The sequence below is a fragment of the Crinia signifera genome, chromosome 8, assembly GCF_055691185.1.
Source record: "Crinia signifera chromosome 8, ASM5569118v1, whole genome shotgun sequence".
Taxonomy (NCBI): domain Eukaryota; kingdom Metazoa; phylum Chordata; class Amphibia; order Anura; family Myobatrachidae; genus Crinia; species Crinia signifera.
Window position 1 is genome coordinate 75,574,805 of NC_139224.1, and position 26,841 is coordinate 75,601,645.

Consider the following 26,841-nt stretch of genomic DNA (forward strand, 5'->3'; position numbering starts at 1 on the left):
TTTAAGCTGGGTACACATATATACAATTGTCGGGCCGTTCTTCCAATCTGGGTCGGACAGCCTTTTAATTGTATAGGTGTGTACGCTGTCCCGTACAAGCCATAAACGTCTATACTCGGTCGGTCGACGGTTCTTTGCTGTTTAATTTTCATCAGACAGGACGGCCTCATATCGGAACAAAAGTGCAGTGTGTACGCACGTTCGATCGATATGCTGCCGTCCTTGCGACTATACTGCCAAAGCTGGAACACCCATGTGGGCGTTCCATAGCTACATGATCTCTCCTACAGATATAGTTACACTATAATAAGTGCATTGCATTCTGAATAAATCATGTGTGGAGGTGACAGGGTTAATGTAGTTCACGGAGCTGCGGCTCCGCTGCTCATGATATATCAGGCTGTCACAACATAAAGGAATTTGAGAGGCACAAGCAGACAGACAATACAAGGCACAGTTGCTAATATTTCAATATGCATTACCTAATGTGTCACACACGGAGAAGCAAACTGCTATAAAGCCGGGTATGCGACTAGTCAGTTTGCGGTAGTCACCCTGCCAAACTGCTATAAAGCCGGGTATGCGACTACAGGGTGACTACCGCAAACTGACTATACACGCATACCCGACTTTATAGAAGTTTGGTGCTCCGTGTGTGACACATTATGTAATGCAAGAGGTTCCTTACTTGCTGAGAGTGGCTATGCAGCCAAGTCTCAGTTTTGCAAGGTCCCCGGCGCTTTATATAGGGTTTAACAATTAAAACCACACCGTGGTGTTCAATTAAGTAATTGTCAGCTGCTGCATACGACACCTGTGGGATTGCCTCAACCCACAACAGAGAGTTGCAAAAATGGATCTAAGGGGTTGGTGTGTAATTGTGCTGCTGACAATTTATTTATAAAAATTAACACTCATATTGCGAGACAATTGTGCAGATAAATGAATGGAGGACACACTGCTTGTATGGTACAAATGTTTATATGTAAAAAAGTATAAAAAAAGCTTACAATATACAGTACAAATTACACATATGAAAATAAGCAAAAATAAAGAAATACAAATATATCTATGAACAGTAAAAATTATAATAGGCTTTAGGAATATATACCATATAATAGGGAGTTAAAAATTGGACTGGACGTGTAGTTCAGTGGCGTAATTAGTGTAAGGCAGCCCCCGCTGCCGCTTGGGGGAGCGAGCGGCAGCGGGGACTGCATGGGCGCCCACAATCATCATCCGACATGCTGCCGCTGTGTGCCGCCTGCCGGGAGCACGGGAGGCGGCATACTGTGGAGTAGCCCGCATACAGGAGCCAGATAGCCGCACGATCAGTGTGCTGGCCGCTCGCTGCCCCCCGCCTCAGGCGCACGCAGCGGGGCAGAGACAGAGGCGTCCTTTCACCTGCCTGTCGCGCGGCTCCGCAGGACCAGAGAGCTGATCTCTCTGACACTGGGAGCGGCAGGCATTGAGCACGCAGCGGCTGGCACCTGGAAGTAGAAGCAGGGGGACATCGGCGGCATCGAAACTTCTCCCCTGAAGTTGCCTGTCACTCACTTGGCAGCGGCCTGGGAGGGCAGCAGTCAGATTGCTGCATGACAGACTTCACGACGACTTCGGCAGCAGCAGGTTAGAGTGCAAAGTGTCACTCATCTTAGTGTCACCCTTTCCTTTGTGTGTATATCTATCAGTGTGTGTTTGTATATCTATCTATGTGTGTGTGTGTGTGTGTGTGTGTATGTGTATATATATATATATATATATATATATATATATATATATATATATATATATATATATATACATATATACATATATCTCTATCTATATATGTGTGTATATATATATATATATATATATATATATATATATATATATATATATATATATATATATACATACACATATACATACACACACAGCACATATCTGAAAGGGATAAATACAACATCCTGATATGGAGAATCGAGGCAGGGTTTCCCGCAGCCTATCCCTAACCCCACCTTGTAAGCACAGTCTAACCCTTAGTTGTCATCCCCCCCCACTAGTGCCCAAACCTATCCCCTGACGCACCTCTGCAAACAGTACTTATGTACTTATCCCAGTACTTATGATTCAGCATCCTAAACTCTTCCAGTGCCTGTGTTTTTATGGCAGCTGGGATGTTGGAGTTGGTAAAGTCCTGACCGCCAGGGCTGGCAACATAAATCTTGGGGCCCGGTACCCTGAAATCTCTGGGGGCCCCTGACTACATACCTAGACTTTAATTGAATGTGTTTTTCTCATTAGAATTGCAATATAATAGTGCAGGGCAGATAGGAGGGCGCAGCATTGCAGGGTTCACTGTGTTGCATGATGTCACTTAATGCATTAGTACTAGTAGCCGGACAGGTGACCCCACCAAGGGCTGCACTGCCACAGCCATACTTACAGCCCCTCAGAGCCATGGGGCCCCTCACAAGGTTGAGGCCCGGTACGAGTGTCCCCCTTGACCCCCCCTGTCTCCTGCCCTGCTGACCGCATCCCATCTGGAACCCCCCCTTTAGAAATTCTGCGTTTGCCCATGCCCTGCTCCTTGCTCCGCACACAGGCTGCCATATACTGTAGCAACGAAGAGTCCTGCCTTCACACACACACCCCCCCCCCCCCCATTCACAAAGAAGCCATCTTTATAAACCTGGTCCCCTCAGCTCCGCTACCTGATTAGAAAATAAATTGGTGAGTATTCTGGTACCTCTGCGTGTGTGTACAGTGTGTGTGTGTATATGTGTATATATATATATATATATATATATATACAGATTAAGTGACATTACGGCATGTGGCATATAGTGTAAAGTGCAGTATGGAGTGCAGCGTATATTCCAAGGGGGATTGTGGTGGTGTATAGTGTAAGGGGTATTACAATATGTGGCGTATAGTGTAAGGGGCATTACGGTGTGTATCGTATAGTGTAAGGGGCATTATGATGTGTATTGTATAGTGTAAGGGGCATTACCATGTGTATCGCATAGTGTAAGTGGCAATATGGTGTGTGACGTATAGTGTAAGGGACATTACGGTGTGTGTCGTATAGTGCAGTGTATAGTCTAATGTGCATTACGATATGTGGAGTATAGTGTGAGGGGCATTATGGGTGTGTGTGTGTGTGTGTGTGTGTGTGTGTGTGTAGGGGGGGGGGCGCCAGTAACTTTTTTGGCAGGGGGGAGCAAAATTTATAGTTACGCCACTGGTGTAGTTTGGGAGCTCCGCTTTTAGAATGTGCTTCAAATAAATTTATAGCGACATCTGTAGGTATCCATAAGTTTTGTTAATAGTTGATTAGTGAGTTAATGTCCAAAGAGAGTTATGGTTAGTAATGTGAGAAATTAGTAAACTGGATAGGTGGTCAATTTAGCATGTAAGTTACATGCATCCAGAATTTATTAGCCAAGTAGTACAGATACTTGCGTTGGTGCAATGATGCAGAGCGGGGCTCTGGTTTTATCTCACCCCTTAATGACAAGTCGTCCGCTGGTTGCTGATAGAGGGGGCGGCTGAAATAGATCCTGTGTAGGGCGCTTCAATGCGCCGACAGCCAGCGCTATCTCCTCCGGCAGCAGGAGCGTCCAAATAGTGCAGACGCTATGGATGATGTCTAGGCGTGAGCCCTGCGTGATAAACGAGAGCTGGGGGATGCACAGCAGACTCGTAAGCGGCAGCGTGTAGCCCAAGTACGTCCTTATTCTGATGACGTCAACGCGTTTCGTCTCCTGAATCACCTGGAGACTTTCTCAAGACATTATGTAATGCATATTGAAATATTAGCAACTGTGCCTTGTATTATCCTTAGCCATTTTAAGGGCTATTGTCTGTCTGCTTGTGCCTCTCAAATTCCTTTATGTTGTGACAGCCTGATATATCATGAGCAGCGGAGCCGCGGCTCCGTGAACTACATTAACCCTGTCACCTCCACACATGATTTATTCAAGTGTGCGTTCTGAATGCAATGAACTTATTATAGTGTAACTAGTGTAGTTCATTATTTGTGACTCACCCTAGTCTATATGTAAGTATATAGTAATAGACTGGGGTGAGTCACAAATAATGAACTACACTAGTTGCTGCAGTGTAGTATAATAAGTACATTGCATTCAGAACGCACACTTGAATAAATCATGTGTGGAGGTGACTAGTCAGCGTCTATACTTTAACTGCGGGAAAAGACCGGCATTTCTATATAGAAGTTTAGTCACCTTGCAGGCTGACTAATTTTTAGACGCATACCCCGTCACTTTTGTTTAGGTTTTGTACTCACGCCTCTTTGTTTTAGTATGCCCTTAACCCAGCCCATTATGATAATTTTGTTCATATATATTGTGTCAAAAGCCCAAATCGAGAGAGTGTGTACGGTGGTACAATCTTTTTCTTGCGACTGTTTTGTCGGGAGTACATCGGACATCGCAAGTAAAATTGTACAGGTGTGTACGCGCGTGATCGGCTGTTGTTTGTGGACTGTCCGCCGGGAGTACGGTCGGCCGATTGGTTGCAAAAAACAGGGATTGTATATATGTGTACCCAGCTAAAGTGAATAGAATAATAATGAATAAATGACTGATTAACTGCCTGCTGTGCAGATAACCATTTCATTAAATGTTTGTTTTTAAACAAATGCACTTCTGTGTTTTATGCATAGAGATACACAAGCTTCTGTGTTCATAATATACGTGGAGCAGAGATTAGAAGATTTCATGGGTTGATAAGACATTGCATGGTGCAAATAGCTGGGTATGTCACTGCTTTTATAGGTACACTTTCAAAAGGGCATGTTAGTTTATAGTTCTTGTGTGTTTATGTTTTATGTAAAAAAAAAAAAAAAAAAAGAGGGTACTGGAGTCCATTGGTACACAGCACAAGACATGATTGGTTTCATAAGATCAGGAAGCAGATGTGTGGATAATTCCTGGCTTTATATGTATCCACTCTTGGATTGTCAATTGTAGTGTATTTAAAGGATGATTTTATATATGCTTGGCACACAAAGTAGCACAAGGCACATCGTAGCTGATTGAGTGCCATAGATGGGTTAGTCCTGTGTAAGCAAATGCCAGACATAACTTTTCCACTCTTAAATTCCAACCACCGTGCTTTATAAAATTATTCAGGGACAGTGTGAAGTGGTGTCCCACTAGGTGAGGATATATTATATCCTTTTTAAATCACTCAATGTTGTCCTATGTGTTTTTCGTGTTTTTTTTATATCTTCGCAACTATTTTAATGAAACCAATAAAAGTCATGTTTTATTATTAAATTCTCTTTTGGTGCACCAACCAAAGACACCCTTTCTCTGTCCTCCCCAATATATTCCTTCTGAGTAAACATATGGTTGCCATGTTTACTTGCATACGAATCACAGATGCAAGCTCTGACATGCCACTGAGTTGGTTGAGACACATCGGGGTCATCATTCCTACATTGCCTCCTACAAACGCTTCTTAACTATCAAACACTTTGCAAATAAATCCCAATGTGACCACCATTGCATGTCCATTGCATCACACACACACATAATATGTATAGAAAAGTGGTGTAAGGTAGCAGATTAAGCATAATGATGCATGTTTAAAGTCGCTTATATACAGTAGGACATCTGTGTTTTTACTTTTTCCCGGAGTATGCACTTTTTCGGAGGAAATTTTGAACTTCTAATGTTCAAGAGAGAATCTTTTGGAATTTTAAAATGAACGCATTGTCACAAGTAGGGGTAGGCATGAAAGTGATATTTTGAACCAATGATAACCTTTTCATACTATAATTGTATAGTGTATATAAAAATGAACAAATGTTATAGCTGTATCATTATGGGGCAGATGTATTAAGCTTGGTGAAGAGATAAGACGGAGATAAAGTGGAAGGTGATAATGCACCAACCAATCAACTCCCAACTGTCATTTTTAAAACACAGCTGATTGGCGTGTACGTAATCACCTTCCACTTTATCTCCACCTTATCTCTTCACCAGGCTTAATACATCTGCTCCTGTGCACTTAATTACCGTATTTTTCGCACCATAAGACGCACTTTCACCCAAAAAAAGTGTGAGGAAAAGGGTGTGCGTCTTATGGAGTGAATACTGCAAATAAAGCAAACTCCTGGATGCTGCTGCTGCTGCTGCATGAGCATCTCAGGAGCTGCAGCAGAGCCCGCTACCCCCTCCCTTGTTAATTGTAAGCAGCTCACAGAGGTCTGGGCAGCGGGAATCATTAAGTGTGCTGTGGGGTCCATTTGATCTCCGCTGCCCGGACCTCTGTGAGCTGCTTACAAGTTGGAGGATATTGTCAATACTGATCCCCTGTAGCCCACTCACACAAACACTGCCCCCTGCACCTTTAGAAGCCACTGACTGGAACACACGGAGCTCCACAGCGTGGACGGCGCCCGGTGACATCATCACCCGGCACATGCCGGGAGGTCGCCCGATGTAGTGTAATGGCTTCAGTGGGAGAACACCGTGATACCCCGGCAAATCGTTAACGGTGGGAAGCAGCACTGAGGGATCAACTCTGCATAGCGTGGGACCATGCTAGGAACCTGTCTGCTGAACTTGTCTCCTTGCTGAGGTATCACCAGGGGTTTTGTGCCCTGTTCATTGTTACTCTGCTTCATTGCCTGGTGGGCCACAGCTCAGAGACCCTTTCCCAACCCACCACTTGGGTAAGAGGATTATTTTAAAAGTGCATGCTTGCTTAGGTTTGTTTTTCACAATAAATGTACCCCTTTATTCACTATATACACTGTCTTATGCATATGTGTTAGTAAATCTAGTGCCCACTAGCCATATTGTCACTTACATTTTACCAGGGGAGGGGGGAAGCGGGCATTACACTTTTGGTTCAGAATTTTTTTTTTCCCCTGTTTTCCTCCTCTAAACCTAGGTGCGTCTTATGGTCAGGTGCGTCTTATAGAGCGAAAAATACGGTATAGAATGCAGTAAAATGTATATGTATATTGGCTGTTAATTTTGTACAGGACTTGCATAATCAAAGTGAATTATGTAACAAAAAAAAATACTCTACCATTTATTTGCAGTCCCTCTATAAGTATTGTATTTTTTAAATTGCTTTTGATGTATTTCTGATCATAACATCGTAAAAAATTGTTTGTTATATACCTGCACAATCAATGTAGGATTTATTATATGTACGGACCCAGCTTCATACCCCATTTACACAGCACTGTGACACAGGTCGGACCCAGGTCTGTGCCGTTTACACTGAACCTGGGTCATCCCTGCTTTTCCCTATGGATGACATTAAAAATGTCAATTTTAGGACTGATAAACTGCCATCCAACCTTCCCTCAATGATTTAAAATAAAAACTAAGCGCTGAGAAGGCGTTTGACCGCATTTCTTGGCCTTTTCTATTCAATGCCCTACAAGCATTTGGGTTATCCGATGAATTCCTTACTGGAATATCTGCCTTATACACCACCCCCATAGCTAGGGTTCTCACTAACGGACTCCTCTCGGACCCCTTCCCCCTGACCAATAGTACGAGACAGGGTTGCCCCCTCTCCCCACTGGTCTTCGCCTTAGTAATAGAGCCACTAGCGGCTATGATCAGACTCTCTGATAAGGTTTGCGGAGTAGAGGTAGGTCCCCTAGAGTTTAAAGTCTCCCTATTCGCAGACGATGTCCTCCTCTCCCTTACCCACCCCCAAACTTCACTCCCTGCCCTTACCGATATTATCCTAGAATACGGCGAACTATCAGGGTATAAAATCAATTTATCCAAATCAGAGGCTATGCTCCTCCATGTCCCCCCTGACTTGAGATCTCTCTTAAGCGCCTCCCACCCATTCAACTGGCAGGCCCATAAGATTAAATACCTGGGAGTATATATTACCTCCCATTACAACCTCCTCTACTCTGAAAACATCCCACGACTTTTGTCCAAGATTAAACAAGACCTTACTAGGTGGAAACCACTTATTATCTCGTGGCTGGGCAAGATCGTAGCTATTAAAATGAATGTGATACCCCAACTATTGTACATGTTCCAAACCTTACCTATAAAGATACCTGTTAAAGTTCTTAACAACGTTCACTCTGCTCTCTTGAAATTTGTTTGGAGTAATAAGACCCCCAGAATTGCCTTTTCTGCTCTTAAAATGCCTAGATCTGAGGGGGGTAGGGGCTACCCCGATGTTAAGCATTATTACCTGGCTTGTCACCTAAGCCAGGTGGTGGCCACTTATGCACCCCCACGAACCATCTCGTGGGTTGACTTGGAGGCTGCTTATCTAGGGGTTCGCTCTCTGGCCGCCATATGGGGTATGTCCAGGCCTCATAGGTCCCTACTGGCTGCCCCCCTCCCATCTCTTAGATTCTGTGCGGCGATCTGGGATTCTTCTTATTCTCCCTACAAACTCTCCTCTGCTTGCTCCCCCATTACCCCCCTATGGAGTAATCCCGCTTTTCCCCCAGGTAACTCCCCCCACCTGTTCAAAGCATGGAGCTTAGCCGGCCTCCGGGTAGTTTATGACCTTACGGTACAGGGCACGTGGGCCTCTATAGATGATATCAAACAGTCATTCCCCTCCCTAACTCCTCCCTTCTTCGAGTATTTCCAGCTCAGGCACTTCCTTCTGTCTCTCCCTCAGGCTGACGCGCTCCGGACCCCCACCCCATTTGAGTCTTTATGTCTGAATTGCCCCCTACGCAGGGGCTTGATCTCTGCAGTCTACTCAATGACACTCACTGCCACAGCTGTATCTCCTAGCCGCCATGAAAAAGAATGGGAGATAGACCTGGGGCCACCACCTGACGACTCTTGCTGGGATGAAGTCCGAGAGGGTATAGCCAAAAGCTCTATCTCCACCCGACTCAAAGAAACATCTTACAAGCTATACTATAGATGGTACTATACCCCAGTGAGGCTCTCCAAAATGTTCCCCTCCTCTGCCCCCATGTGCTGGCAAAACTGTGGCCATAGAGGGACGCTACTCCATATCTGGTGGACGTGTCCTTCTATCTCCTCTTTTTGGACTAAGATAGCTGCGCTCTTGAAGGCTATCTCAGGTATCCCACTCCCCCTAGACCCATGGTCGTTTCTGCTCGCTCGTCCTTTCCCAGACTTAGACTCCACCATGAATAAGCTACTATCCCATATTCTAACCACGGCCAAGTCCCTTGTTGCTAAAAACTGGAAGTCCCCTAACCCCCCTACAGAATCCGCCCTAATTAACTATGTCTGGTCCATTGCTGCAATGGAAAAGATCACCTACTACCTCCACGACTGCCCACTCAAATACGATATTGTCTGGGGCCCTTGGCTCCTACATATGGCTTCTGGAACTCTCCCCCCTATAGCCTCCGCCCTCCCCTAGTGCGCTTCTGTGACTGGAGTAGATGCTTTTGCCGTATCGTGCCGCCCCGACGCCCCCGCGGGGCTCTACCTCTTTCTATATAGTAAGCTTTTCCCTTCGCTGTTGTTTCCTCATAAGCTACAACTTGTATTCACCTGAAATGTGCCTTATATTCAAGAAAATGATGTGTATCTGTACCCGTCCCTGACCTTCTTCCCCCCCCCCCTTTTTCTTCTTTTTTTTTTTTTTTTTCTCCTCTTCTTTTTTCCTTTCTCGCTCACCCCTGTCTCCCCCTTCTCCTCCCATTCCCTGTTCGTGCCCCCCCCCCTCTCGTTTCGTACTTATTTGTTCTTGTTCCAATGTAAGAAAAAGAGAATGATTGTTTCCTTTTGTCCAATGTGATTTTGCATTGTAATGATTCTCTCAGAAAATAAAGAGTTTAAAAAAATTAAATAAAAACTAAGACATGACAAGTTAGCATTGAAAAATGTTGGATTGTTTATTTTGTAAAATATTTTTTCAAAAAGTTATATTCAGTGCTCAAGCACACATAGTGGTATAAAAGTGCAGCATCACCCAGCAGCCGACTGAGGGGGGTATTCAATGTTAGGCATGCTCACGCAGCCATTTCCCGAAGGGGGAGATGGCTGCGGAGCCCTATTCAATGCTGTCTTCCCCGACAGCATTGAACAGGGGTTTTGCGCAGAACGAGCCCGACAGCACAAGCTGTCGGGCTCGTTCTGCCGAGAAAAGCCGGAAATAGGCGAGCTCCTGGCCGGAGCTCGTCTATTTTCATCATCAACTCGTGGCCACGCCCCCTTCTCGCTGCTCAGCGGCCGGGACATTGAATCCCGACTGCCGAGCTCCAGGCGACCAAAACGAAAACGGGACAGGGGCACGGCTGTCGAGCTTGCTCGACAGCCGTGCCCCTGACATTGAATACCCCCCTGAATCTCCCATGTGCTCCCCCCAGCCCCCTCCCCAAAAAAAAGAACATACATTATACTGCATCCAATTATGATTTCTGTGTGCACTGTCCGCACATGGCTTATCTTCCTCTCCCGCCGCTCTAACTCTGCTACTCCCTTTCAACAAAATCTGCACTGGCTTCCATTCCCCTACAGAATCCTCTTCAAACACCTCACACTCACATACAGGGCCATCTCTAATTCCATTGCTCCATATATCTCTAACCTCATCTCCATTCATACACCCTCCCGCCCTCTACGGTCAGCTGACGACTGTCGTCTCTCCTCCACCCTGATCACTGCTTCCCATGCCAGAGTACAGGACTTTGCCCGTGCTGCACCCCTTCAGTGGAATGCACTCCCTCGCTCCATTAGACTCTCCCCGACCTTGCAAAGCTTCAAACGGGCACTGAAAACTCACCTATTCATCAAAGCGTATCCTTCCACTGCATAAACCAGCTGGTTCTCTGACCCCATGCCTGTTTACATCCTGCTATCTAACCACCACCCCCTCACTTGCACCTCTTGTAATCTGTCTGTCTCCCCTTCCTACTAGATTGTAAGCTCCTCCGAGTAGGGCCCTCTTCCCTCCTGTTGTCAAAGCCCACTTCTCTTCACATTTCACTCACAGCTCTCCTTTACTCCAACACTCAGTGACCATCTTCATACTCATCTCCATCATTGGCCTCAAGCCTCTAGTTGTATGTTGATTGGGTCCTCACTACTTACATTTAAGCTGTAATGTGTATTGAACTGTGGTGCTCTTTATTTGTACTGTATTTTTGTTATTTATTCAATGTTATGCCAAGTTTTGTCTCCCTGTATTGTTCCTTTGTACGGCGCTGCGAAACACTTGTGGCGCCTTATAAATAAAATTATAATAATAATAATCTTTCCTGGCTTCTGTCTTTTGCCGCTGCAACGTACTGTTGAATGCATGGGTTGGGACTATTTACACTGCCCACGAACCAGATCCAACCAGTGTTCAACCCAGTTAGGACCTGGGTAGGATTCGAGTGTAACTGGTCCTGGGTTGGCCCCTTTTACACAAATGCTGACCTGGGTCCAACCTGGGTTTTTGCCTCAGTGTAAAAGGAGTATAAAAGAAATTAGAGAACCCAGCAAGCACCATTGTCTGTTTTTTTTTTGTGTGGAAGCTCTATTAAGGAATAAAGGGCATGGTTCAGAGTTGTTCGCAAATGTAAAATATTTTTCAAATGGGCAGAACCATGTGCACTGCAGGTGGAGCAAATGTAATGTGCAGAGAGAATTCGTTTGTTTCTGGGCAGGGTAAATAGTGGCTGCTTTATTTTTACGCTGCAATTTAGATTTGAGATGGAACACACCCCCACAAATCTGTACAAACGGTTTGATTCCATTTTCGATTCAACTTTAATTAGATTTGGCCTATTCGACCTGTTCCGAAGTTTTTGTTTTTTTTTACTCCTTTTCAGTTTTCACTATTTTTCATTCGATTCACTATTCTGTGTGCATACTATGTGCATTCTATTTACACTATTCAATTTCAATTCAGTCTCAGTGTTCCTGATCATTCAGAAAGGATATTGAAATTGAATCTGGATCGAATCAAATGCAGCAGTGAACACATTAGATTTGCACTGTCTACTAATAGACTTCCACTAGATCGTCTTGCCTGCCATGACTTTTTTTCTATTCGATTTCTACTACTTTGTAGCGCACATTTGGATCGAATCTGCATTGAATGCTAATAAAAGCATTCAATGTGCATTCGAAATTCAATTAGAAATATAGTGCATATCTCACAGTGTGTACCCACTATAAAGGTGGGTACACACAGTGAGATTTCCCTTTCTATTCGACCCCTATTCGATCTGGGTCTGGATCTAGGTTGGTTAAAGTGTTCATATTCGATTTTGACTATGTAGTACAGATCTGTACTATCTGTATCTTGCATGCCAAGACTATTTATCTATTCGATTTGCACTACACAGGAGCGCGCACTAGGATCAAATCTGCATTGAATGTAGAAAAACCATATGATGCCCATTAAATTTTGCTTCTGTAAGCGAATAGAAAAATAGTGCATATCTGACTGTTTTTACCCTCTATAACTCTCTCTGCTCATGTTACATTGGAATTGGTACATCTGTCTGAACAGTCATTAGGTCGACCCCGGAAGGTCGACTGGCCCCAAGGTCGACATGCTTAAAGGTTGACATGGCTTAAGGTCGCCATGACTTAAGGTCGACATGGGCCACGGTCGACATAGTTTTAGGTCGACAGTCATTGGGTCGACATGAGTTTTTCACTTTTTTTTTTTTTTTACCCGAATGTCGACACAGTCAACATGGACACAGTTGGAGTTGAACCGCAGCCCCTCGCATCGCTCGCTATGCTTCGGGCACGGTGCCTCGCTACGCTCGGCACACTTTTTTATTCTCCCACCACGCCCTGTCGGCACATGTCGGCTCAAAAAAACAGTGAAAACTCATGTCGACATAATGACTGTCGACCTAAAACCATGTCGATCTTGGCCCATGTCGACCTTGAGCCATGTCGACCTTCCGGGGTCGACCGAAGTCTGGTCTGACAGATGACCATTTCCCCTTACATTTGCTCCACCTGCAGTGCACGTTTTTTTTTCCCATTTGAGAAAGATATAGCTTTTGTGATCAACTCTGAATCAAGCCTAAAAAGTCTGTGATCTGAGCCAGACCTGTTTCCAATTAATTTTATATACACCCGGCATTCTGTTGGTGCTTTAATTTGCTGTTTCTAGCAAACAATTTACACGGATAATTGAAAAAGTTAAAGCTACCATACTTTTTTCTTCTGTATTTTGAACCTAAAAAATCATGAAAGCACCTCATTGAGTTATAGATAGGGATAAATCCATTTTTATACTGTATGAAGGGGACTATTGAGCATTAGTAGAGGATATAATACCGGAGATATAACTGGTTTTATCTTTATAGTCATTTATATGATCAGCTTTATCTAGTTTTGCAATTGTATATTCCTCTTTATGATTTGGTAACCTAGTATTATGTTTCCTAGGTTTTTAATTTGCTTAACATGACTCACAAACTGAACCCATTTACGAGAATAATGGTTGCATTTTTATATTATATTTGCTGCAGTACTGTAACTGCATTATTAAAGACTAATAATAATGATATAATAATAATTTTATTTATAAAGCACTCTTTCTCCAGTAGGACTCAAGGTGCTTAACAGATAGAATGAATGTTATAAAGTACAGGAACATTGAATTACCCAACAGCTTTTCATAAACAATTTTAATGGAATTAATTAAATACTTGAGTAAACAGGAAAGTATTGAATCTGTTTTTGATGTATTCTAGAGCGGAAGCCTCTCTCTAATGGGAAAATGCAATTTTTCAAATAATAAACACTTTACAAATGTTTTTGTCTTAATTTTGCAGATCCGTGTGTTTACAAACTCTTTCACCATTTCACCATATAATGGAGCAGAGGCATTGGTAAGTTGTGGATTATTAAAGTAAATTGTCTCTATATGCACTCTTTAAGAGACCTTTTGCTGCCTATCCCTTATAAAAGGCTCACTGAACCTCACCAAAATACGTATAAAAATGTACACATTAAGGCAGTAAAATAACTACAGGTTGAGTATCCCTTATCTAAATATCGGTTATCCAAATTATTCTGAAAACCATACATTCCAGAAAGTTATTTTTTTTTTTTTTTGCAACAGCACTACTGAGGACATGGTATGTAACTGGCACTAAATATGTTCAAGAAAATGATTGCTTGGCATTCAAATTCAGTGACAGATAGTACACAAACTTTGTTTCATTTTATGAATCCTTGTTTTATGCACAAATAAAATATACTTGTGTGTATTTCATGTGTTTGTACAGCATAAATGCAAGATACCTCAAAATACTTCATTGAAATATAAAAAAAAAATTGAAATACGGAATAATACGTTATCCAAATCTCTTCTGGTCCCGAGCATTTTGAATAAGGGTTAAGGCCCATACACACTAGAAGATTTTGGTTTCCAAAGACTTTGCCAAAATCTATGAAAGATATATCTGTCACCAAAAGTAGTGCGTACACACTGAGCTATTTTCCCCAAAGAGCAAAAGATTTTCAGGAGGTGAAAGACTTTGCTGAAAATCTTTCATATAAAAGGATATTTACATAATGGGCAGGGTTAGAATTCCAAGGGTGGGAACAGGGGCCATTTTATTCAATGCATTTCTGGTTTTGGGGCCTGATTCAGAACTGATCGCTGGGCTGTGTATATTAGGAGCCAAGCGATCAGGTAAATGCCGCCCTGCCCAAGGAAATCCCACCCATGTGCATAGCTATGATTTTATTTGCAGCCGTATTGCCCCTTACACGTTATGCCACACATCATAATGCCCATTACATGTTATACACACCAGTACACCTTATGCCACACACCGCAATGCCCATTACACATTATGCCACACACCATGATGCAAATTATATATACATACCATAATGCCAGGGGCTTCATGCTCGACGCCAGGAGCTTAATGCTCAATCCCAGGGCCCTTCATGCTCGATCCCAGGGACCTTCATGATGATGCCAGGGGTGGGGGTGAAGTGCTTGTTGCCACGGGGGAGTTAAAGAGCATTGATAGTGGCAGCCCAGTCGATAGTGTGTATTCATTGCTGCCATAAAAAATATTCATTGGTGACCAGTATTGCCAGTAATATATACATTGCTGGCATGTTCCAACAATGTATATATTACTGCATTTAAAATAACATATGTGCCCATTGGTGCCACTAAAATATATATATATTTATTTTACTGGCTTATTAATTACATTGGTGCCCAGTGGTGACAGTAATATCTACATTGCTGGCATGTGCCAGCAATGTAGATATTACTGGCAATATATTTATATATATATATATATATATATATATATATATATATATATATTATACTGCATTATAAATATCATTGGTGGCCAGTGGTGCTATTAATATATACATTGCTGGCATGTGCCAGCAATGTATATATTACTGGCTTATGTGTCATTCGTTCCCAGTGGTATAGTAATATATATTGCTGGCATGTGTCAGCAATGTATAGATTACTGCTTTAAATCAAATTAATTGGTGCCCAGTGGTGCAGTAATATATACATTGCTGGCATGTGCCAGCAATGTATATATCACTGCCTTAAAACGCCTTCATTGGTGGTCAGTGGGGTTATGCTCCACAAAGAAGTAGCAGGGAGCAAGCAAGTCAGCCGGGGGCGGGGCTTTCTGCTAGGGGCGGGGCGTCCTGCCGAGCTGTATGTCCGGCTTGGGGGAGTGGAGCAAAGAACCTGTCACTGTGCAGCAGCAGCAGCAGCGTTGGAGCCAGAGGACGGAGAGGCAGGCAGCGTTGGAGCGGGGAGGGGTGAGTATGAACAGGGGGAAGGAGCGGGCTGTCAGCTGGACTGAAAGACTTTCATCTTTCAGCCCGGCTGCTGTACACACTTGGCGATGATGGCTGAAAAACCAGCCATTATCGCTAGGTGTGCTGGTAAAACCAGCAGATTGCCCACCTCATTAGCGATGATGCGGGAGCGCGCATCATCGCTAGTCGGCAATCTGGCGGGCATACACACCAGGCGATTTTCAGTGGAAAATCGCCCAAAACGGCTGTTTTGAGCGATTTTCAGCTGAAAATCGTCAAGTGTGTATGGGCCTTTACTCAACCTGTATTAGAAAATATGGATATTGCAATCCTGTTAATAATATGCATTTTTTTTTAGTCTGTTCAGGGATCAGCGTGACCGTAACCTTAAAGCATATAGATTAATAAATGCATTATTTATTTATTTACAGTTTCTTATATAGCGCATAGATATTATGCAGTGCTTTACAGAGAATATTTGAACATTCACATCAGTCCCTGCCCCAGTGGAGCTTAAAATCTATATTCCCTACCACATGCACACGCACACACAGACATTCTAGGGATAATTTTGTTGGAAGCAAATTGACCTACCAGTATATTTTTGGATTGTGGGAGGAAACCGGAGTAAACCCACGCAAGTACTGGGAGAATATACAAACTCCGCACAGTTAGAGCCATGGTGGGTATTGAACCCATGACCTCAGTGCTGTGAGGCAGTAATGCTAACCATTACACCATCCGTACTGCCCTGCATGCATGCTTAATGCATGCAGAAAATATCCTTGTTCCTATAGCCCATCTTCACAACAAAATCAATACAGCAGACGGTGTAGACTGCCTGACGGTGTCGGGTGCTGCTAGCGCAGCAGGCGCTCAGTACAGGTACCCTCTCGCGCCTCCCCGCAACTAGCGGCAGCTAACATCAGACGGGCAGACTCACAGACGGTGCCGGGTGCTGTGAGCGCAGCAGGCGCTCATTACAGGTATCTTCTTTTCTACATCCCGCACGCGGCACAGACGATACTCTGGGCTAAACTACCTCTGAGCCCTGTAAAAATCCTGCACTCAGCACACGCATATTGAGTCCATTGAACTCTTTGGCCAGATAATTATATCTATATATTATTATATATATTCAAACATTGATGTGATAGCTATGTGTATTGCAGCCATTTTCAGCGATAGTGGTAGGACCTGCAGAACAGTGGGGTCCCTTGACGGGGGCTGCAGGCTAAAATGCATTGATCAATTCATGAACCAAATCTCCACTATTTATTATCAGTTAATTTAGTGTGTGCAGAGCCCATCCAATGTCTATATATATATCCATATCCTAGCAAGAGCAATTTGCACACTCCTAAAAAATCTCCAGGCGGGTGCCTAGACCATATAGAAAGTGGTAGTTAGGTAATTAGAGGCTGGCACACCATTGCGATAAAAAAAGAGCGTTTTTTTATAGTGAAAAAATCATTCCATATAATCCATTTTTGCAGTGGAAAAATAATCAGTACATCTATCCATACTTAAGAGCTTTTGGAAGACGGGATACATCACTGCAAAAAAATCAGTCAGGCTCAAGAGCTGTTTCGGTACATGGTACGCCGTCGTCAGGAGCACAATAGACTGAACCTCAGTGCGCATACATATAGTGTCACTTATTGTGTCTCTTTAGAAATCATTCAGCCCATCTGTGTACAAACAGAGAGAACGTGTGCTACTCACCTGTCCAAGTCGTCAGAACTGACGTAGCGCTGCTTCCAGTGTTACCCGGTCACAGCGTCCATCTCCAGGATAACAAAAGACAGCGTCACCGGAAGTGATATGGTGCGGGGTGTCAGAATTAACCACCCACCGCGTCTGTCACTATGGCAACATGAATGACCTCACTCCTGGCTAAACAGCAACAGAGACCTGACAATAAGCCAGATCCTATCACCGATCGCACATAGAGGAGATCAAACAGAAGGGATCACCATGTGTCACGGAGATGCCCATTGTGAAGGGCACCGTCCATTGGCAATGAGTTCCCATATGAGCGACACTAAATAAAAAGAAGGGGACGTTGGTTCAAGGCAGACACTTAGGACACTATATTGTTAGTGTACATGAATGTGAAAAATTTAAAGTGACAGTGCATATACAAATGGACATATACTAAGGCAAACAAGCAAAAAAATTAACATATACAGAAGCAAAGAAATAGATCAAATGACCACATTACATTGTATGCAATTATATGAAGCATATACCGGGAAGGTGAAACACTATTGAGCTTGTGGATCCAGTAGCATTCTTTTTGTAATAATAATTTGCCTTGATCACCTCCTCCGCAACGGCAGAATATGATCAAGAGCCACAAAGTGAAAGTCCTTGAACGTATGTTTATATCCAAAATGTTTGGCCACTGGTGGAGTACTGGAGTCAAGGGTAAGCAAAGCTTTCTTGATTGAGGATCGGTGCATAGCTACTCTTTCCTTAAGTGTTCGTATTGTTTTACCGATGTAGATCATTGGGCAAGAACAAATAATGGCGTAGATAAACATATCAACTATCACAGTCCAAATGATTAATATTGTAACTCTCCAAGGTTAGTGGATCAAAAAACTTGGGACCTTTGAGAGCAAATTGGCAGTTCACACACTTGGAGCACTTGAAACTTCCATTCTTCGGAGTCAACCACGCTTGCTTTTTAAAAGACTGTATTTCCGATTTGGCAAGAATATCCTTAATATTTCAATTTCTTTTTTTATAACAGAACAAAGGATTTTCTTGACAAAATTGTCCCATGGTTTCATCGGAGCGCAAGATGTGCCAGGGCCTCAAAAAAAAATTGTTTACACACTTCCATCTTTTGTGCGGGATACTATGGATGTCCTCAATAAAATCCAGGATATCGTATTAGGGAAAGAGTGTTGGCTCATAACGGTTTTGAATGTCACCTTTTTAAGTGGGTAAGCTGCTTTTTGTGTTATGCGCACCTGATCAACAAGTACTCTGTGTCTCATCATAACGTGTGACGTAAAGAGCATCTACACAATTATCATCCACAAACATGGGATTTCCACAGTTAAATACTTTCTAAGCATGGAACGTGACAACCCTCTTAATAACCTGATTGTCAGACTGTTGCAATTTGTTCTCACAAAAAAAAAATTTGTTTGCAATGAGAGATTCTACCTCCAGGTACAGGGGACAGCGATGGGGAGCGCTTGTGCCCCCACGTATGCAAACCTGTACCTGGGGTGGTGGGAACGAGAATGGGTCTTTTGTGAATCCAATGAGATGTATACGATCCATATACTCCTTTGGCTAAGATACATTGATGATTTACTGATCATTTGGGAGGGTCCTCAAAACCTCTTCAGAGTTCATTGACATCTTGAACTCTAATGATCTTAACCTAAGACTCATTTATGACATGAGCCAGGATAACATCACGTACGTAGATCTTAGATTGACGACTGAACAAGATGGCTCTATATCACGTGACCTGTTCAGGAAGAAGATATCCACCAACTCCATCCTGCACAGTGATAGTTCCCACTTCCCGGCAGTGACAAAAGTACTACTGAAGGGTGAATTTCTTAGAACAAAAATAAACTGTTCTAAGACAGAAACTTTTGATCTCAGGGCCGACGAACTGGGACAAAGATTACAGTGCAGGGGGTACAGTAAGCGCCAAATTAAGAAAGCCACCAAAGAGGCTTAGAAACACACTAGAGAAGAACTCATGGTCCCTAAGAAGAAGAATCTCAATATGGCAGAATCAAAGGATACTGTTAGGTTCATTGGCACTTACTGTCCCGAGTGGAAAGATATTCGAGATATCCTGAACACACACACGAAGGTGCTAAGAACTGATAAAGATCTTAATGATATCCTACAAGATCGCATACAAATCAGCTGGAGACGCAGCAACAATCTTAGAGACATACTGGTTCGCAGCCATCTGGACAAGATTGATACCAGAACCCTGATAAGGAAAAAAGGATCTTACAAATGTGGTCACTGTAAGGCCTGCCCTGTCATGATAACCAAGACAGAAGTTTATGACAAATTCTGCAAAAAATGGACCATCAAGGATTACATTACCTGTGACACAGTGGGTGTGGTGTATAACCTGATGTGTCCCTGTAAAAGAACATACCTTGGCAAGACCAAACGACCTTTAAAACCGAGGATTTTGGAGCATCTGGCGAGCATTCGGAATGCCAAAAGGGACAAACAAAACATGAAAACCCTGACAGCTATTGCCAAACATTTTTTAAAGTATCATCAAGGCAATTCCAAGGGCCTACAAGCCTGTGGTATGCTTCATGTGAACATGTGCATCAGAAAAGGCAATCTAAATAAGACATTGCTCCAACAAGAAACTAACCTTTCCGGCACATCAGAACGGCTTGCCTTCACAAAGCGGTTAGCGAAAGCGCGTGCTCGGCAACTCAGCCGTGCGGGCGCAGCTTACCGTGTGCTCCCGAAGCTGTGTATCTATACAGTGACAGCGCTCCGACTGTAGCCCTTCTAAGGGCTCTGCCTGCTCTGATATTTAGCTTATGCTAACACCCACTTAATAATTAATCTGTGTGTACCTATGGGGGATATTTAACTGTAGCACGCAGCGTGCTGTAAACGCCATTATCCTGCTGTCTTACTTGTTTCAGTGATAGCCATTTGGCTTCAGATCGATATAGGGCTGTGCCCATCTATTTCAATCATAATGTTCCATGCTATATAATAATATTGGAATACTAACGGGGTTAATACCTATATAGCCAGTGTGGAGATAGACACCAGCAGGGATTCTTAACCTTGGAACCCATTGCAGCAGTCTTATTTAACCTCACTCACACTGGTTCCACGATGTACAATTTTTTGTAAAGACAGCAGTAACTTCATGCACAAGGATTTATGCAGATATAAGTACTCAATATAAATTGTGTGAACCTATAAGTAATCCTTGTATCACCAAGCCCATAGGACCTAGGACAGTATTATTATACAGAGCTGAGTGCAGTGTAACCAATCTGAGAGATTGACACATTGCATACAATCTCTATATTTGTTGCCAAATATCCTTTGAACTGCAGGACACATTGTTATATAATCTGCTTGACTAGCGAATATCCTATAATAAAAGTGTCTGTTCAAAGAAATCAAGGGAATTTCCCAGATTGGACAACAGCCTGAGCTGAGCGTGTCCTCTTTGAATTTGTTTACAATAAGTGAAGCACACACGGCACGTCCGCACGTGTCAAGTTTTAACACACACTATTTTTCTGTTTATCTGTGTTTTTTAATAATTTTTCGCCTGCTTTAACATCAATTAATTAATAAAAGTTATGTTTTAAGAATACATTTCTTGTTGGTGCACCACACCAGGACAAATCCTTTCTCTTTCCTTTTCCTTGAATCCTATACATTTGTCAGTGGTAGCACACCCCTATAACAATATCCTTCCCTATATGGTTGATAACCAAGAGATAAGGGGGCCTCACAAACATATACCATATAACCAAACCACCAATCTTGTGCGAATGCATCCAATCCATGCAAGATTTTTGCTAACCTTCTCATAGAAACCTAGTAGATTATTCATACTGAGTAAACGGTGATGATCTAAATATTCCTGGATACCATCCCTTAAGAATCCTTCAAATAGTTTACCCACTATTGATGTAAAACTTACAGGTCTGTGATTAGTGGGATCCTCCTTTTTTTTCCTTTTTTGAATATTGGCACTACCTCTGCTATTCTCCAGTTTTTTGGCACTCTGCCTGTCAATAATGAATTGCTAAAGATGTAATGAAGTGGGATAGCTAGTTCCTCCCTTAATTCCATTAGTACCCTGGGATGAATCCCATCTGGCCCCGGTGATTTATTTGTTTTGATTTTGCTGAGTCTCAGAATTATTTCGTTGGGCGTGACATCAACAATGAGATCTGCATTATTTATCCCATTCGTGGTAGGTGTTCGTTCCACGGTCTGCTCTCCCTTAGTAAATACTGATGAGAAGAACTCATTTACCAGTTTTGCTTTACCTTTGTCCTCTGTGACACTTTTTCCACTAATGTCAGTTGACCCCTTACCGCCGCAGCCTGTTTTTGCCTTCCTGACAGCCCTTTTTTTCAAATCTGACATGTATCACTTTATGTGGGGATAACTTTTTTTTGCTTTTACTTATCCCAGTGATTTTGAGATTGTTTTCTCGTGACACATTGTACTTCAAGTTAGTGGTAAATTTTGGTCGATACAGTCTGTGTTTTTTTGTGAAAAATACCAAAATGTCGTAAAAAAATTGAAAATTTTGCAATTTGCAAAATGTTAAATTTTCTGCTTGTGAGACAAATAATCATACCACTCAAAATAGTTAATAACTAACAAAGACCATATGTCTACTTTATGTTGCCATCATTATTTCAACCTCCTTTTAATTTTTTTGGACACTAGGAGGCTTAAAATATGAATAGCAAATTCTCAAATTTTCAAGAAAATTTCAAACACTGATTTTTTTAGGGACCAGTTCAGTTCTGATGTGACTTTGAGGGACTTGTATGTGAGACACCCCCATAAATGATGCCATTTCAAAAACTGCACCCCTCACAGTATTCAAAACAGCATTTTGGAAGTTTGTTAACCCTTTAGGTGTTTCACAGGAATTAAAACAAAGTGTAGGTGAAATTTCAAAATTTCATTTTTTTTGCAGATTTTCAATTTTAATACATTTTTCTAAGGAACAGAGTAGATTTTACTAGAAAAAAGTGACTAAAAATTGATTCCCCCAATTCTTTTGTTTTCATAAATATCCTATATGTGGCCCTAGTGTGCACGTTGACCAAACCACAGGCTTCATAATAGAAGGAGCACCTACTTGATTTTGGAGCCTCCTTTTTATGAGATTATTTTTTAGGCACCATGTAGGTTTCTAGGCACCATAAGATGCTAAAAGTTAGAAACCCCACCACAAGTGACCCCATTTTGCAAACTACACCCCTCAGGGAATTCATCTAGGGGTATAGTGTACATTTCAAACCCCCAGGGGTTTCACCAATTTTGGTACAACTGGGCTGTGAAAATGAAAAATTAAATTTTTTTACACAAAAATGCAGTTCTGGCTCAAAATTTTTCATTTTCACAAGGAATGAAGGAGACAAAGCACCCCAAAATCTGTGCCACAATTTCTCCCAAGTACGGCAATGCCTCATATGTGACCAAAAAATACCATTTGGGTGCATGGCAGGACTCAGAAGGGAAGGAGTGATATTTGGATTTTGCAGCACACATTCTGGTGGAATGAATGGTGGGTGCTATGTCGCATTAGCAAGACCCCCGAAGCACCAATACAGTGGAACCCCCCCCACAAGTGACCCCATTTTGCAAACTACACCCCTCAGGGAATTCATCTAGGGGTATAGTGTACATTTCAAACCCCCAGGGGTTTCACCAATTGTGGTACAACTGGGCTGTGAAAATGAAAAATTACATTTTTTTACACAAAAATGCAGTTCTGGCTCAAAATTTTTCATTTTCACAAGGAATGAAGGAGACAACGCACCCCAAAATCTGTGCCGCAATTTCTCCCGAGTACGGCAATGCCTCATATGTGACCAAAAAATGGCAGGACTCAGAAGGGAAGGAGTGATATTTGGATTTTGCAGCACAGATTCTGGTGGAATGAATGGTGGGTGCTATGTCGCATTAGCAAGACCCCCGAAGCACCAATACAGTGGAACCCCCCCCACAAGTGACCCCATTTTGCAAACTTCACCCCTCAGGGAATTCATCTAGGGGTATAGTGTACATTTCAAACCCCCAGGGGTTTCACCAATTGTGGTACAACTGGGCTGTGAAAATGAAAAATTACATTTTTTTACACAAAAATGCAGTTCTGGCTCAAAATTTTTCATTTTCACAAGGAATGAAGGAGACAAAGCACCCCAAAATCTGTGCCGCAATTTCTCCCGAGTACGGCAATGCCTCATATGTGACCAAAAAATACCATTTGGGTGCATGGCAGGACTCAGAAGGGAAGGAGTGATATTTGGATTTTGCAGCACAGATTCTGGTGGAATGAATGGTGGGTGCTATGTCGCATTAGCAAGACCCCCGAAGCACGGTGAAATTATGAACCTAATAATCCATAGATGTGTGGTATATTTTAAAGCACTCCTTCATACATAGGCCGGGTTTGTCGGGGCAAGTTTCACAGTGGAAAATAGTTTGCTTTCTTATTCCCTTTTTATAGCAAACTTTGCACCTTTTTTGTGTCCTGCCCTTTTTTCCAGTGGAGGGGATTTCGTTAGGAAAATGCTGCCCTGATACAATACGGGGGCCAGTACTAGAAGTACTGGGGCCAGTACTAGAAGTACTGGGGCCCTCTGCCTGCTGGTTCCCAAATATTAGGCCCTTTATGACTTCCTCTTGAAAGTGCATAAATGTCCCCCTCTGGCCGGTAGAACGGAATAGTACGTAAGCGTTATACAGTGCCATCTGGATGATATACACGGCCAGCTTCTTATACCATATTTTTGTTTTCCGCAGGGCACTGTACGGCTTCAGTACCTGATCTGAAAGATCCACTCCGCCCATGTACTTATTGTAATCTAGGATACAAATAGGTTTTGAGGTGTGGGTACTGGTACCTCGTACAGGGACGGAGGTGGTACTGTCTCCGTCAATTGTTGTCAGTATAAGGACATCCCTCTTGTCCTTATATTTGACCAACAACATATTTTCGGTGCATATTGCCCTGCTTTCACCCTTTCTCAGTAATTGGGCAACGTGCGTTTTTGGGAGGCCTCTTTGGTTCTTGCGCACAGTACCGCAAGCTGCTGTACCTCTTGAACCAAGGGCCTTAAACAGGGGGATGCTGGTGTAAAAGTTATCCACATAGAGGTGATAACCCTTATCCAGGAAGGGGTGCACTAAATCCCAGACAATCTTTCCACTAACACCTACGAGGGAGGGGGGGGCATTCTGGCGGTTCAATTCTTGTGTCCTTCCCTTCATATACCCTAAACCTGTGGGTGTACCCTGAGGTACTTTCGCACAGCTTATACATTTTTATGCCATACCTTGCCCTCTTATTGGGAAGGTACTGGCGGAATTTAACCCTTCCTTTAAAATGTATAAGTGACTCGTCTACACAAATGAATTTTTCGGGGATGTACATCTCAGCAAATTTGGCGCTGAAATGATCAATGACCGGCCTGACTTTGAATAGCCGGTCAAAGGTGGGATCATCTCTGGGTGGGCACTGTGCATTATCGTTGTAATGCAAAAATTTAAGGATCGTCTCAAAACGAGTCCGGGTCATGGCCATACGATGAAGTGGGGTGCTGTACAGAACATCTGTACTCCAATATTGCCTAATTTCTGGCTTTTTAACTATGCCCATATGTAACACCAGACCCCAAAACGTCATCATCTCTACTGCATCTACAGGGGTCCACCTAGCAAATGATGATGTGGGGTTTTGGGCAATAAACTGCTGGGCATATAAATTACTTTGGTCCACCATTAAATTTATAAAATCATCAGAGAAAAAGACTTTGAAAAAGTCAATTTCTTTGAGGCCTGTAGTATCAAATTGGATTCCTGGGTTGGCCAAAAACTCAGGAACCTGGGGCTCAAAATTGTCTGGTGGTGGGGTCCATACGAGATCAATCATTGGGGGGGGGGTCTCAGCTGCTCTACGGGGGCGTCTTTGAGGGGGTCCCTCATCACTAGAGGAGGAAGAGGAGCTTAAGACGAATGCAAATTCATCGCTTACTTCACTGGCTGTGTCAGTGTCAGAGGCAATAAGGGCATGTTGATGATGTTGTAGAGGCAATGATGTTGTAATCATCCCTACTGACCACAGATTCTAGTTCCTCGATTTTCCACGCTAAGCTTCTTGCATTAGCCATTAAGCATTTTAGTTTGTGTTTAATCTTAGTTTTGTCCTTAACATTATGGTTTATTTCTCCCCTAGACTTATTTATATTCCTTACTAACTTCCTTGTTCCTGCCTCCACCTCAATAGATTCTCTACAGCCCTTCCCCCCCCATGCACATTGCCTGACATGTTTACAGTTTTTGAAATTCTGTCCTTCATTCCTTCCCATATTCTAAGGTCATCTGCACATAAGATCTGTAATGATGTAACTCTGCTGTTAGTATACGACATTCCTAAAGCACCCCGAGAATTACCCCTGATTTTACCCTTATTATTCCCCATGGCAATGCCTGTGCCCCTATCCTCCCCCATCTCCTTCTCCCAGTTGATTCCTGATCCCAATCCAACTTTTCCCTCTGCTGGTCCCATAAAAGCTAGCTACCCCCCCCCCCCTCCCCGGTTGCCTAGTTTAAAATCTCCTCCAACCCTCTAACCATCCTTTTCCCCAGCACTGCAGCCCCCTCCTTGTTCAAGTGCAATCCATCACGTTCAAGTGCAATTCAGTGCAGGGAAAGGAACATTTCCCTTTTGAATACGAGACTGAACACAAACATCTCACACAGCGCTGCATGTTTTCCACATTTCTTGTGTTTATTGTCTGTTTTTTTATATTGGTGTTTATACCAATTTTTAATAATTGACATTTCTATAATACCTAGGGACAATACTTTCAACTGTTGGAAATGTTCCGACAGTCGGGAAAAAAGGATTGAATACACAATCCAATCACAAGATTTCTAGTTTATTTAGCAGTCTGCAATGCAGAACTGCATCAAAAGCCTTACTAAATGCAAGATAAGCTACATCTATGGCCCATGGACAGAGGGGGGCCCTAGACTGCACACCCGGTAATGAGAGGTGCTACCTTGCTGAGATTTTTAGCTATATGCAAAACAGAGGGGGGTTGCAGGTGCACTATGCAATCATTACTGCTAACATGTATTCCATTTATAATTAATTTCTGAGGATGTTAGCATACATTTGGCCAAATAGATCTACCTGCTCGTGGTGAGGTCTCATTAGAGCAGGTTTTAAAAAAAATTATTATCCCCTATGGGGTTCATGCCTGGGGCACAGGGCCAGTGCAGCAAAACCACCCCAGGGCATCACATAAATAAAATATAGCTGTGAAGTGTAATAGAGTGTAAAGTGTCATAGAATGTAGGGTATGTGTAA

General features: G+C 42.8%; 1 protein-coding gene across 1 annotated transcript in view; it reads left to right on the forward strand.

Moving 5' to 3' along the window:
* The window catches only part of HSD17B7 (hydroxysteroid 17-beta dehydrogenase 7), a 135,934-nt gene that overhangs the window by 78,849 nt on the left and 30,244 nt on the right, over positions 1 to 26,841 (forward strand). The window contains exon 7 of the mRNA XM_083156674.1: positions 13,745 to 13,801. Coding sequence (XP_083012800.1) covers positions 13,745 to 13,801 — 57 coding nt within the window. The remainder of the gene's footprint in view (positions 1 to 13,744; positions 13,802 to 26,841) is intronic.